Source organism: Haematobia irritans, chromosome 1 (assembly GCF_050003625.1).
Source record: "Haematobia irritans isolate KBUSLIRL chromosome 1, ASM5000362v1, whole genome shotgun sequence".
Classification (NCBI taxonomy): domain Eukaryota; kingdom Metazoa; phylum Arthropoda; class Insecta; order Diptera; family Muscidae; genus Haematobia; species Haematobia irritans.
Window position 1 is genome coordinate 149,103,803 of NC_134397.1, and position 12,715 is coordinate 149,116,517.

Sequence of the window (12,715 nt, forward strand, 5' to 3'; positions counted from 1 at the left end):
ATGAGAAATTGAGTGGAAAAATGGGGAACTAAGGTTCCTCGAGATTATGCATTGGACGGTGGAACTTAGGCTCCTGGGCTAATGGGTCATTTAATTTATTACCTTCCCACGACGAATACTTACATGGGATATACTGGTTTTGTAAGAAGAGAGACAGAGACAAGAGATTTCGGTTTTGAGATGTGTTATTTTATTGATGATGTTATCCCGTCGATGGCTGGATGAAGAAAGAGGCGGAAACTTAGACTACATTTGACAGATGAATTCAGAGTTTTTTCAGAAAAGAAAGGAGAAAGCAGAGTTGCTACTTAAAATTATGACAGCTTAAAACTATAATCTATTACATGTTAACGACTGGTCTAAAAAAGGAAATTCATTTTAATTTATGTTTATACAAGAAATTCAATGTTAATTCAAAGTTCAAATTCAATATTTCCAAAACTACGCTAAACATCCTCCCGGCCTTGGCCAAGGAGGCCAATTTAATCGTCTAGGGCCTCTTCCAGCTGGCGGAGGGCTTCCATGGCTTTCTTCAAAATAAGTCGACGCGGTGAAAGTCTTCTATCTCTACTAGTCGACTGGGTGTGGAGTCTGCTAGATCTCTCTCGAATCTCATTCGCTTTATCCCGTATACGTTGGCGATCGATTGCTTGTTGCAATTGGTGTTCTTCTGCACGACGACTGGTAAGAAGGTGGCGGACATCAGAGGGAACACGACCACGTTTGATTTCGTCGTATGTCACTCGTACAAGGGGCGCGATATGTAGGAGGGTATGATGCTCCTCTCCACAATGACGGCAGGCGCTCTCAGAGATGCACTCGTACGTTTTGTGTGACCTAGCTAGACAATTAAAACAATAACCTAGCCTCCTAGCTTCGGTGCGACGACGACCCACGTCCATGTTTAAAAATTTCTTACAAAAGCGTAAGGAGTGAGTGCCTTCACAGACGAGACACTGACGAATGTTGCTTGGAGCCCTGTGGAGATAAATTGAAACATTTTAAATATTCGTACAATTTATATTACGGGAAAAAATCTGTCGGCATATAGATACAATGCTGCTGAGAGAGAAATTTATTTTGACAAGTGAAGAAAGGGCGGAAGTAGAGCAAAGAGAGTACCAACGGAGAGAAAGAAAACGAACGCTTGAGATAATCATTTTGAGATAGGGGTTTTTTTAGGGTTTGTTTGAGATTCGTATGGGAGAGGACATAACTTGGTGATATCTCGAGTGATAAGACCATTGCTTGTGCGAATGTCAACAATACGGACAAGACCATCGCGTCCTGGATGCACCGCTTTAATACGACCAAGCTTCCACTCGCAGGGTGGTAATTGGTCATCTTTAATAACGACGAGTTGGTTCATTTTGAGATTTTCATTGGGAGACTGCCATTTGTATCGCTGTTGTAACTCCTTTAAATATTCATCTTTCCAACGACGAGCAAATTCGTGCTGTTGTGACTTTAATTTATCCCAACGATCAACATATGATAGATTATCTGACACAGTTTCTGGAGCTGCAACTAAGGGAGCACCCCGAAGAAAGTGACCGGGTGTCAAGGCAAGAATTTCAAATGGATCGTCAGTCATGGGAGACAGTGGACGAGAGTTGAGGACTGCTTCAATGCGTGCAAGTAAGGTTGTAAATTCTTCAAACGTATACTTATGGTTCTGAGAAACTTTACGAAAGTGGATTTTGAAGGATTTCACGCCGGCTTCCCATATTCCTCCCATATGAGGGGCATTTGGGGGTATAAAAGACCATTCAAACCCATGAATTTCATATTTTTCGGCAATGTCACGAGATGTTGTATTCAGAAATTCTTTGAATTCGTGACGTAGTTTTCTTTCAGCGCCAACAAAGTTCGTTCCGTTATCAGACATAATTTTCGATGGGAGTCCTCTTCTTGCTGCAAATCGAGTGAAAGCTGCGAGGAAGGATTCGGAGGAGAGATTGGAGCATAATTCCAAATGTATGGCTTTAGTACTAAAACATACAAAAACACATACATAACCTTTGTGATAAATGGCCTGTCTGAGATTAGACGTCTTTATCGAAAAGGGACCGGCAAAGTCTAAACCAGTTACTGAGAAAGGTGGTGAAAAGGAGCTTCGTTCTATGGGGAGCGCGCTCATTTGTTGTGATTGAAGTTTTTGTTTATAAATCGCACAAATTTTGCAAGAACGTATACATTTTTTAATCGCTGACCTTAATCTGGAAATATAATATTCCTCTCGTACTGAGCGCATCAATAAATTGATTTCTGCATGCAATAGAGTCGTATGTAAATAAGAGATGAGCAATTTGCAATATTGGGATTTAACTGGGATGATTATGGGGTGACGTTCGCTAAATCTTAAATTTGAATTAGCGATTCGTCCATTTACACGTATAATACCGCTGGGATCAATATATGGATTAATTGTGTAAAGTGAACTTTTACGATTGACTTGTCTCGACATGGTCAGATTATCATATTCTTGGGAATAGTATTTTTTCTGTGTGACACGAATCAGTAAGTTTCTAGTCTCCTTAAATTCCTGATGAGTGATCGATAACGAGGTGTAGACTACTTGTCGTCGTGACGATTTGAAAAAACGGAGTACATAAGAAATAACTCGTAAAGCGCGAGCCCAGCATGAAAACCTGTCCAAAATATCTTCGTCGTTGCCACTTAAGTGAAAAGTTTCAATTTTTCGAATTTCTGGGGGATTCTCAATGGAGACAACAGATTTAGGCCAATTTTCGGGAGGCTCAATAAGCCATTCAGGACCGTGCCACCAAAGTGAGCTATTCATGAGTTCCCTTGGAGAGCAACCACGCGATCCAAGATCTGCCGGGTTTTCGTTGGAACGGATATGACGCCACGAGCAGTTTCCTACATTTCGTATTATTTTAGCTATACGATTGGCTACAAAGGTTTTCCACGTATGTGGAGGCTTTCCTAACCAACCCAAAGCAATAGAGGAATCGCACCAAAGAAATAATTCAAAGTTATCAAGGGAAATGTCTTTGAGAACATGTTTAATCAGCTGAGAAAGGAGGACTGCACCACAAAGTTCCAAGCGAGGTAAGCTGAGTGGATCAATGGGTGCTACTTTGGTCTTAGACACCAAGAGATTACTCAGTACTGACTCTCCTGTGTCCACTCGAATGTAAAGTACAGCGCAGTATGCCTTCTCAGAGGCATCACAAAATCCGTGTAGTTGAGTTTTGTATTTGGGGGAGAAATGTACCCATCGAGGTATTTTTATTTGAGACGTATAATGAAGAGACTCTATGAATTGATTCCATCTTATAAGTGTATTCGGTTTCACATTTTCATCCCATCCTGTGCCTTCTAGCCACAAATGTTGCAATAGAATTTTGGCTTGAATGACAATAGGAGAGATCCAACCAGCCGGGTCAAATAATTTGGACACTGCGGATAAAATCTGTCGTTTCGTTATCGACTGGGTGATCTTCGGGGGATCAATCTTATAAGAAAACCCATCTTCAAGTGCGTTCCATTGTACGCCTAAAGTCTTCATTCCACTTGTTTCATAGAATTTAAGAAATTTTGAATCTAAGACTTTATCTTCGGAGACAGAATTGAGAATTTCCGAATTATTCGAAGTAATTTTCTTGAGTTGAAAGCCAGCAGAGCTTAACATTTCAAGGAGTTGGGACAAGGAATCTATTGCAGATTCTGGATCATGAGCTCCAGAAAGTACATCATCTACATACATATCATTCTTAATTATCTTCGCAGCACGAGGATAAGAATCTTCTGAATCCCGAGCAAGTTGGATTAAAGTTCTTATAGCCAAATACGGAGCACAATTTACTCCAAAAGTCACTGTCCTTAGGGCATAATCTCTGATAGGACTTGTGGGTGAAGGACGGAAAAGTATTCGTTGGAAATGAGTGTCGTCCTCGTGGACTAATATTTGACGATACATCTTCTCGATGTCGCCGTTAAAGACATACTTGAAGATTCGCCATCTGAGGATTAGAGTCATGAGGTCAGATTGAAGGGTAGGGCCTACATAGAGTATATCGTTAAGTGAGGTACCAGAGGTGGTACGTTTTGAGGCGTTAAAGACTACCCGAACTTTTGTACTGACACTTTGTGGTTTGAGTACAGCATGATGAGGCAAGTAAAATGATCCAAAAGAGCCATTAATAGAAGATTCTTTTGAAGTCGTGGGTCTCATTTGATCAAGATCCAAATATTCCTTCAGGACATTGTGATAGGTCTGACAAAGTTCGGGTTTGTTCTGAATGGATTGCTCCATTCGAGCATATTGAATAAAGGCCTGAGTTCGAGAATGACCAAGAGGTGATCGGAATTGATAATCTTCCTTAAAGGGGAGACGGACAATATATCGACCGTCTTGGTTTCGGACAGTAGTCTTAGTGTAAAGGGATTCACAGAATTCATCCGATGGAGATAGAGTCTTCTCTTCTGGAACTTCTTCTTGTTCCCAGAATAATCGCAACTGTTTACTAATAGGGTCTTCAGTAACATCTGTTACTTGGATTGAGAAAGAGGAAACGAATTGGGTATTGATTGGTCCGCTAATTACCCAACCAAATATAGTCGCTTGAGCTAAAAGTGAATCACAAATATTCTTTACTCCATGAAGGAGTATTTGAGGAAGGATATTGCTACCTAGGAGCAAATCCACGTGACCCGGGCGATGAAACTGTGGGTCTGCTAAATCTAATTCTTGCACATCAGAAACATTGATTTTCTCTTTGGGAACGAAGAAGTTAGGCAAAAGTCGAGTGATCTTGGGGACGACAATAGCTTGAGTGTCAATAGTAATATCGTGCGATTGTGAAAATAGTGAGAGGGTACATATATGATTGGAATTGGCAACAACTTGACCACCAACACCGCGAATCTCAAAATTCTTGCTCTCAGTAGGAAGAGAAAGTCTTTGTTGAAGACTTCGAGAAATGAAAGTTTTTTCTGATCCTTGATCGAGAAAGGCACGAGCCTTAAAAGTGTCTCCTCTATGCCTGATGGTAACAATAGCTGTGGGTAACAATGTGTTTTCTCTAGAGGAAGAGCTATTAGGCGAGGAAAAGTGGGCAGAAGTCTGTAAAACAGTAGCACTATCGGGCGAGTCAAAATTTTGGAACGACGAGTGTTCATTTTGGTCAGTTGATGCTGTTGTGAAATTCGATGTCGACGATTGGGGATGAGACTCCGATCCGTTAGGATTGACTGAAGCTCTAACCTTAGGAAAGTGTAAAAGAGTATGATGGTTTCTTTTACATTCAAGGCATACGAATTTGCTTTTACAATCTCTTCGCACATGTCTATAAGAAAGACAATTGAGACATATATTGTTTTCATTTACAAATCGATTGCGAGATGGAGGGCTTAAATCTCTGAATTTAGTACAATCCTTTAGGGGGTGACTTAGGTCACAAAGTTTGCACTTGAGATGCGCAATGCCTTCAGTTTTGAAAGAGTTGACTTCGGCGGATCTTTTAGTGGGAGAAGATTTCGGACCGTGAATACTGTCAAGTCTTTCAACAATTTCGTATCGATTTGAGAGAAAACTATCCATTTGGGACCAAGTTGGGAGCTCCTTATGAGTATGGAGAGATTGCTCCCACAGAGACAAAGTTTCGTGAGGTAACTTACTCGAACACAAGTATACTAAAATTGGATCCCAATCTTTCGTGGAAATATTATGAGTCTTAAGGGCAGCTAAACAATCATTAATTGTTGTCTGAATCTTTTGTAACGCTTCACTGCTCTCTGAAGAAATAATCTTCAAATTTAAGAGAATTTTCAATTGATTATCAACAAGTATCCTTTTGTTCTCATATCTTGATCGTAGTGCTTCCCAAGCCAACTCAAAGTTTTCTCCACATAATTGGTATTTTCTCACAATACCAGCAGCCTGACCCTTTACCTTGAGGCGAAGATGGTAAAGTTTCTGAACGGGAGTTAATTTGGGGTGATTGATATATACTGCGGTAAACATATCGCGAAATGAAGGCCACTCTTCATAACTGCCTTGGAAATTCTCAGTATCGCAAGGGGGAACTTTAATACAACTAAATGATGAGTCTGAATTATCGAGTGGTAATGAAACCTGAGATGGGTTTGGAGGAGCTACAAAAGATTTTTGTGCGTCCATCATCTTTGCTTTGCATGTGTGAAAACGTAAAGTACAGCTTCTGTACTTTTCCTTGGCAGCGTTTATGAATTCATCAGTGAATTTCCCCTCCCTAGTGGTGAAAATTTTTTTATAGGACATTTGGACATTTGTCCATCTTTCATGTAAATCCTGAGATGCAACTGTTAAGGAGGAGTCAGTATGATCTGTCTCTGGTCTCTCCTCGAAGTCCGTACAGAACATGACTAGATCGTCAGAAAAGAAAATAAAATCTCCTTGTAAATTATCCATTATGGGCGGGTAATTATATGTGAGCAATTCGAGAGACAAATGGAAGTAAGTGAAAAAATTACAAGAATGAGCGTATCAAGAGAGTCCAAATTCAGCATGAAATGCTTCAAAAATTTTACGACAAAATGTGTGGGCTTAATTTTTATTCGGCGATAGAAAAAAAAATTCTAGTGTGAAATATTAAATTCGTTTTAATTCTTCTTCAGATTTAAACACATTAACGTGTGTATAATAACCGGCATAGAAATATCAGAATGCATCAAGGTTTCCGAGGATTGATTTCGTTGCAGACTACCGAAGTGAGACATTAACTTGAGCGGTCAACCCAAAATGGCAACTGGTACCAACCTTTGAATCTGTGTCAACCTCACAAGCCATTTGAAACCATGACACAAGCAAGCAAGGTTGAGCGCTGACCCCAGGACTAAAATTTTAGGTCTTTATAGCGAGCAATGTTCAATTGGGTAGTCGATAACTAGTCGTTCACCCAGCAAACACGAGAGAGCAGACTTGACTTTCTTAGTTTTGGTCGCAATACCAGATAAATGCATAGAAAGGGCGGCAAATTTCAGTGATTCATGAAAAAATCGACTATCCGAGACACAAACGCGTAAATCCAAATAAATCCGTCGATTTAATAGAAACTTCGACTAATTTTGTGTATTGAGAAAAATTATTGTGAAAACACCTTAAAGAGTGTTGAGAACCGTTGAAAAACATTAATAAAAGAAGATTCGAAAATTCCGAATGCTTCCGTGAAGTCACACGAAGTTATTTCAAAATCTGGGTAGTAAATGCGTTGAAGTCTCATAAGCAAGTAAAAAAGAAATTCAACATAAATTTTCTTCGTACCCAAGGCCTGTGCTATCAGAAGCCTATGCTCTCGGTGTACGGTACACACAGAATTCGTGAGAGATCACTTTCAATATACCATAAATAATTAAATAGTATTAATAGGTCTTCAATTCCAGTAACGATGGTCAAAATTATTCCAAGAGGGATTGGAATATGAGCAACTATTCGACGGAGTCTGTACGACTCGTAGTCTCTGGTAGCGAGACCAAAAAATTAAATTTGTCCGAGTCTGTACGACTCTTGGCTTCTGGTAGCGAAACCCAAATCAATTTTCCAAGACTTTTCTATCGTGGTGAACGTCTTCGAATTAGCATAGATTTATTTATAAAATGTAGCCTTTTTAATCTTCATTAAAACCATAATACATAATATCGAATTTATTTATATTTGTATTGCAGAAATTCAATTGGGAAAATTGTTTATATGCAGTGAGATACTATTTAAAAATAGTTATATTCGTATTATGAAGGAGTATGTAGTATATGTAAAATTTAATAATTATAATACTACTATATGTTGGATTTATTAGCGGCTGTGTAGGGATCAATTTAGTTAAAGCAGTAAATTGGCAAGAGGGATTCGTTTATAATTCGTAGAAAAAAAAAAAATTGTTTCAAAATTCGTTACTTATAGGCTTTTAACTTTATGTTTGATTCACGTTTGTTTTCAATTGTGTCTCCCTACAGCAGTCCTGGCGTTGGTGTTTTCGTTACCTAGTCGTATAGCAACTGTTTTGGCGTTTGTTGACGAATATTGCTATATACAACATAGCATATCTTTAGGCGTTTATAAATTATTATATGATGAGCCACACGAAGTAACGAAAACACTGAACTTTTACGTAAATAAAATGGTTGTCGACTTACAGAAATCCACATGCAACTATACCACAAGTGATTTGAACGAGATGATGTTGTTGTGTTGTGCCTGTGTCTGTGTTGAAGAGTTCGCCGTTGTTTTTGTTGGTGCAAAAAATGTTGAGAAATATTTTGGTTGACAGCTAACGCTGAGAATACGTTGCGAGGTGGTTGTGAGATCAACTAAGTGGTGTTGTTACCAGCTGTGTTGTTGGTATGAATGCGTTGAGGCAGCGTTGAGTACTAAGGGTTGATTGAGTAGGTCGGTCGAGCTGGTCTGCAGTTTTGAAAAATTGTTACGTTGAAATATGTAGCCTGCTGCGATGTGGTGAATAACGCTATGGTGACTTTAGAGACGAGGTATGAGCTCCGGTAGTTTCGGTATGTGAATTCAAGCGACGATTAATTGTATTTCACAGCCGTTGCATAAGAAAACCAGTTTGACTTTGCCCCTAAAAATATGTCTGCTGTCGTATATATGGCATTCCACCAAATAGCTTCTTCTAGTCAGCAAACCTGTAAATGTACATTTATTAGTTGCGCTTCTAATGTCCAAGAAAGTAGAATTGCCATTTTCGAATTTCGAAAATTTGAAAGTTGTGCTGGATTGTGCTAGGTTTGTGCCGATTTGTGCTGCAATTTGTTTTTTTAAATTTTATCAAATAGCCGAGATATTTCGAAAAAACTTTTTTCAACAAAATTTTTGCCAGAATCGCCATTTTCGAAATTCGACATTTTGACAGTTGTGCTGACTTGTGCTAGCCGAGTACATTATTGTGCCGTTTAAATAAAAATTCTATCTCTTATAGTTTTCGAGAAATTCTAAAATTTCGAAAAATTTCCAGAATCGCCATTTTCGAATTTCGAAATTTTTAATATTGTATTAAACCGTTATCGACTTGTGCTAAGTTGTGCCGTTGAGATCACCTTTCTATCTCAAGCCGTTTCCGAGAAACAGCCAAATTAAATTTTTAAAAAAGTTCAAAAATATGTGTTTGAAAAACGCCAAAATTTAAATTTTCGAATTTCAAAAAACTGAATGTTGTGCCAATTTGTGCTAGTTCAGTACTCATTTGTGCCGTTCGAATCAACTTTCTATCTCAAACCGTTTTGGAGATATTCGCAAAAACTTTTTTTTAAAAAATGCCAATTTATGATTGAAAATAGTCAAAATTTAAAATTTTCGAATTTCAAAAAACTGAACGTTGTGCCAATTTGTGCTAGGTTAGTACTCATTTGTGCCGTTTGAATCAACTTTCTATCTCAAACCGTTTTGGAGATATTCGCAAAAACTTTTTTTAAAAAATGCCAATTTATGCCAAAATAGTCAAAATTTAAAATTTTCGAATTTCAAAAAACTGAACGTTGTGCCAATTTGTGCTAGGTTAGTACTCATTTGTGCCGTTTGAATCAACTTTCTATCTCAAACCGTTTTGGAGATATTCGCAAAAACTTTTTTTAAAAAATGCCAATTTATGATTGAAAATAGTCAAAATTTAAAATTTTCGAATTTCAAAAAACTGAAATCCGTTCGAATCAACTTTCTATCTCAAACCGTTTTGGAGATATTCGCAAAAACTTTTTTTTAAAAAATGCCAATTTATGATTGAAAATAGTCAAAATTTAAAATTTTCGAATTTCAAAAAACTGAACGGTGTGCCAATTTGTGCTAGGTTAGTACTCATTTGTGCCGTTTGAATCAACTTTCTATCTCAAACCGTTTTGGAGATATTCGCAAAAACTTTTTTTAAAAAATGCCAATTTATGCCAAAATAGTCAAAATTTAAAATTTTCGAATTTCAAAAAACTGAACGTTGTGCCAATTTGTGCTAGGTTAGTACTCATTTGTGCCGTTTGAATCAACTTTCTATCTCAAACCGTTTTGGAGATATTCGCAAAAACTTTTTTTAAAAAATGCCAATTTATGATTGAAAATAGTCAAAATTTAAAATTTTCGAATTTCAAAAAACTGAACGTTGTGCCAATTTGTGCTAGGTTAGTACTCTTTTGTGCCGTTTGAATCAACTTTCTATCTCAAACCGTTTTGGAGATATTCGCAAAAACTTTTTTTAAAAAATGCCAATTTATGATTGAAAATAGTCAAAATTTAAAATTTTCGAATTTCAAAAAACTGAACGTTGTGCCAATTTGTGCTAGGTTAGTACTCTTTTGTGCCGTTTGAATCAACTTTCTATCTCAAACCGTTTTGGAGATATTCGCAAAAACTTTTTTTAAAAAATGCCAATTTATGCCAAAATAGTCAAAATTTAAAATTTTCGAATTTCAAAAAACTGAACGTTAGGCCAATTTGTGCTAGGTTAGTACTCATTTGTGCCGTTTGAATCAACTTTCTATCTCAAACCGTTTTGGAGATATTCGCAAAAACTTTTTTTAAAAAATGCCAATTTATGATTGAAAATAGTCAAAATTTAAAATTTTCGAATTTCAAAAAACTGAACGTTGTGCCAATTTGTGCTAGGTTAGTACTCATTTGTGCCGTTTGAATCAACTTTCTATCTCAAACCGTTTTGGAGATATTCGCAAAAACTTTTTTTAAAAAATGCCAATTTATGATTGAAAATAGTCAAAATTTAAAATTTTCGAATTTCAAAAAACTGAACGTTGTGCCAATTTGTGCTAGGTTAGTACTCATTTGTGCCGTTTGAATCAACTTTCTATCTCAAACCGTTTTGGAGATATTCGCAAAAACTTTTTTTAAAAAATGCCAATTTATGCCAAAATAGTCAAAATTTAAAATTTTCGAATTTCAAAAAACTGAACGTTGTGCCAATTTGTGCTAGGTTAGTACTCATTTGTGCCGTTTGAATCAACTTTCTATCTCAAACCGTTTTGGAGATATTCGCAAAAACTTTTTTTAAAAAATGCCAATTTATGATTGAAAATAGTCAAAATTTAAAATTTTCGAATTTCAAAAAACTGAACGTTGTGCCAATTTGTGCTAGGTTAGTACTCATTTGTGCCGTTTGAATCAACTTTCTATCTCAAACCGTTTTGGAGATATTCGCAAAAACTTTTTTTAAAAAATGCCAATTTATGATTGAAAATAGTCAAAATTTAAAATTTTCGAATTTCAAAAACCTGAACGTTGTGCCAATTTGTGCTAGGTTAGTACTCTTTTGTGCCGTTTGAATCAACTTTCTATCTCAAACCGTTTTGGAGATATTCGCAAAAACTTTTTTTAAAAAATGCCAATTTATGATTGAAAATAGTCAAAATTTAAAATTTTCGAATTTCAAAAAACTGAACGTTGTGCCAATTTGTGCTAGGTTAGTACTCTTTTGTGCCGTTTGAATCAACTTTCTATCTCAAACCGTTTTGGAGATATTCGCAAAAACTTTTTTTAAAAAATGCCAATTTATGCCAAAATAGTCAAAATTTAAAATTTTCGAATTTCAAAAAACTGAACGTTGTGCCAATTTGTGCTAGGTTAGTACTCATTTGTGCCGTTTGAATCAACTTTCTATCTCAAACCGTTTTGGAGATATTCGCAAAAACTTTTTTTAAAAAATGCCAATTTATGCCAAAATAGTCAAAATTTAAAATTTTCGAATTTCAAAAAACTGAACGTTGTGCCAATTTGTGCTAGGTTAGTACTCATTTGTGCCGTTTGAATCAACTTTCTATCTCAAACCGTTTTGGAGATATTCGCAAAAATTTTTTTTAAAAAATGCCAATTTATGATTGAAAATAGTCAAAATTTAAAATTTTCGAATTTCAAAAAACTGAACGTTGTGCCAATTTGTGCTAGGTTAGTACTCTTTTGTGCCGTTTGAATCAACTTTCTATCTCAAACCGTTTTGGAGATATTCGCAAAAACTTTTTTTAAAAAATGCCAATTTATGATTGAAAATAGTCAAAATTTAAAATTTTCGAATTTCAAAAAACTGAACGTTGTGCCAATTTGTGCTAGGTTAGTACTCTTTTGTGCCGTTTGAATCAACTTTCTATCTCAAACCGTTTTGGAGATATTCGCAAAAACTTTTTTTAAAAAATGCCAATTTATGCCAAAATAGTCAAAATTTAAAATTTTCGAATTTCAAAAAACTGAACGTTAGGCCAATTTGTGCTAGGTTAGTACTCATTTGTGCCGTTTGAATCAACTTTCTATCTCAAACCGTTTTGGAGATATTCGCAAAAACTTTTTTTAAAAAATGCCAATTTATGATTGAAAATAGTCAAAATTTAAAATTTTCGAATTTCAAAAAACTGAACGTTGTGCCAATTTGTGCTAGGTTAGTACTCATTTGTGCCGTTTGAATCAACTTTCTATCTCAAACCGTTTTGGAGATATTCGCAAAAACTTTTTTTAAAAAATGCCAATTTATGATTGAAAATAGTCAAAATTTAAAATTTTCGAATTTCAAAAAACTGAACGTTGTGCCAATTTGTGCTAGGTTAGTACTCATTTGTGCCGTTTGAATCAACTTTCTATCTCAAACCGTTTTGGAGATATTCGCAAAAACTTTTTTTAAAAAATGCCAATTTATGCCAAAATAGTCAAAATTTAAAATTTTCGAATTTCAAAAAACTGAACGTTGTGCCAATTTGTGCTAGGTTAGTACTC

General features: G+C 36.2%; 3 protein-coding genes across 3 annotated transcripts; all 3 read right to left on the reverse strand.

The window, feature by feature from the left end:
• Window positions 1-200: 200 nt before the first annotated feature.
• Window positions 201-8,652, reverse strand: LOC142221980 (uncharacterized). The gene is made up of 2 exons (XM_075291883.1): window positions 8,140-8,652; window positions 201-978 (listed from the first exon to the last, which is right to left on the reverse strand). The coding sequence occupies exon 2, from the start codon at window positions 900-902 to the stop codon at window positions 483-485; it is 420 nt and encodes a 139-aa protein (XP_075147998.1). The 5' UTR covers window positions 903-978; window positions 8,140-8,652; the 3' UTR covers window positions 201-482.
• LOC142232409 (uncharacterized) lies at window positions 1,157-4,282 on the reverse strand. The gene is made up of 2 exons (XM_075303222.1): window positions 2,214-4,282; window positions 1,157-1,991 (listed from the first exon to the last, which is right to left on the reverse strand). Exons 1-2 carry the CDS (start codon window positions 4,280-4,282, stop codon window positions 1,157-1,159), a joined length of 2,904 nt encoding a protein of 967 aa, XP_075159337.1.
• On the reverse strand, window positions 4,350-6,370 carry LOC142232414 (uncharacterized). Its single transcript, XM_075303236.1, has 2 exons — window positions 4,495-6,370; window positions 4,350-4,399 (listed from the first exon to the last, which is right to left on the reverse strand). The coding sequence occupies exons 1-2, from the start codon at window positions 6,368-6,370 to the stop codon at window positions 4,350-4,352; spliced, it is 1,926 nt and encodes a 641-aa protein (XP_075159351.1).
• Window positions 8,653-12,715: the final 4,063 nt, after the last annotated feature.

What these genes read in the sequence shown, in the direction of transcription:
- LOC142221980 (XM_075291883.1), bottom strand. Translation starts at nt 902, where the DNA reads ATGGACGTGGGTCGTCGTCGCACCGAAGCTAGGAGGCTAGGTTATTGT.
- LOC142232409 (XM_075303222.1), bottom strand. Translation starts at nt 4,282, where the DNA reads ATGGAGCAATCCATTCAGAACAAACCCGAACTTTGTCAGACCTATCAC. An exon ending in TATTATATTTCCAGATTAAG is followed by an intron (nt 1,992 to 2,213) that starts GTCAGCGATTAA and finishes TGTATGTTTTAG; the next exon opens with TACTAAAGCCATACATTTGG.
- LOC142232414 (XM_075303236.1), bottom strand. Translation starts at nt 6,370, where the DNA reads ATGTTCTGTACGGACTTCGAGGAGAGACCAGAGACAGATCATACTGAC. An exon ending in TGTTACTGAAGACCCTATTA is followed by an intron (nt 4,400 to 4,494) that starts GTAAACAGTTGC and finishes CTTTACACTAAG; the next exon opens with ACTACTGTCCGAAACCAAGA.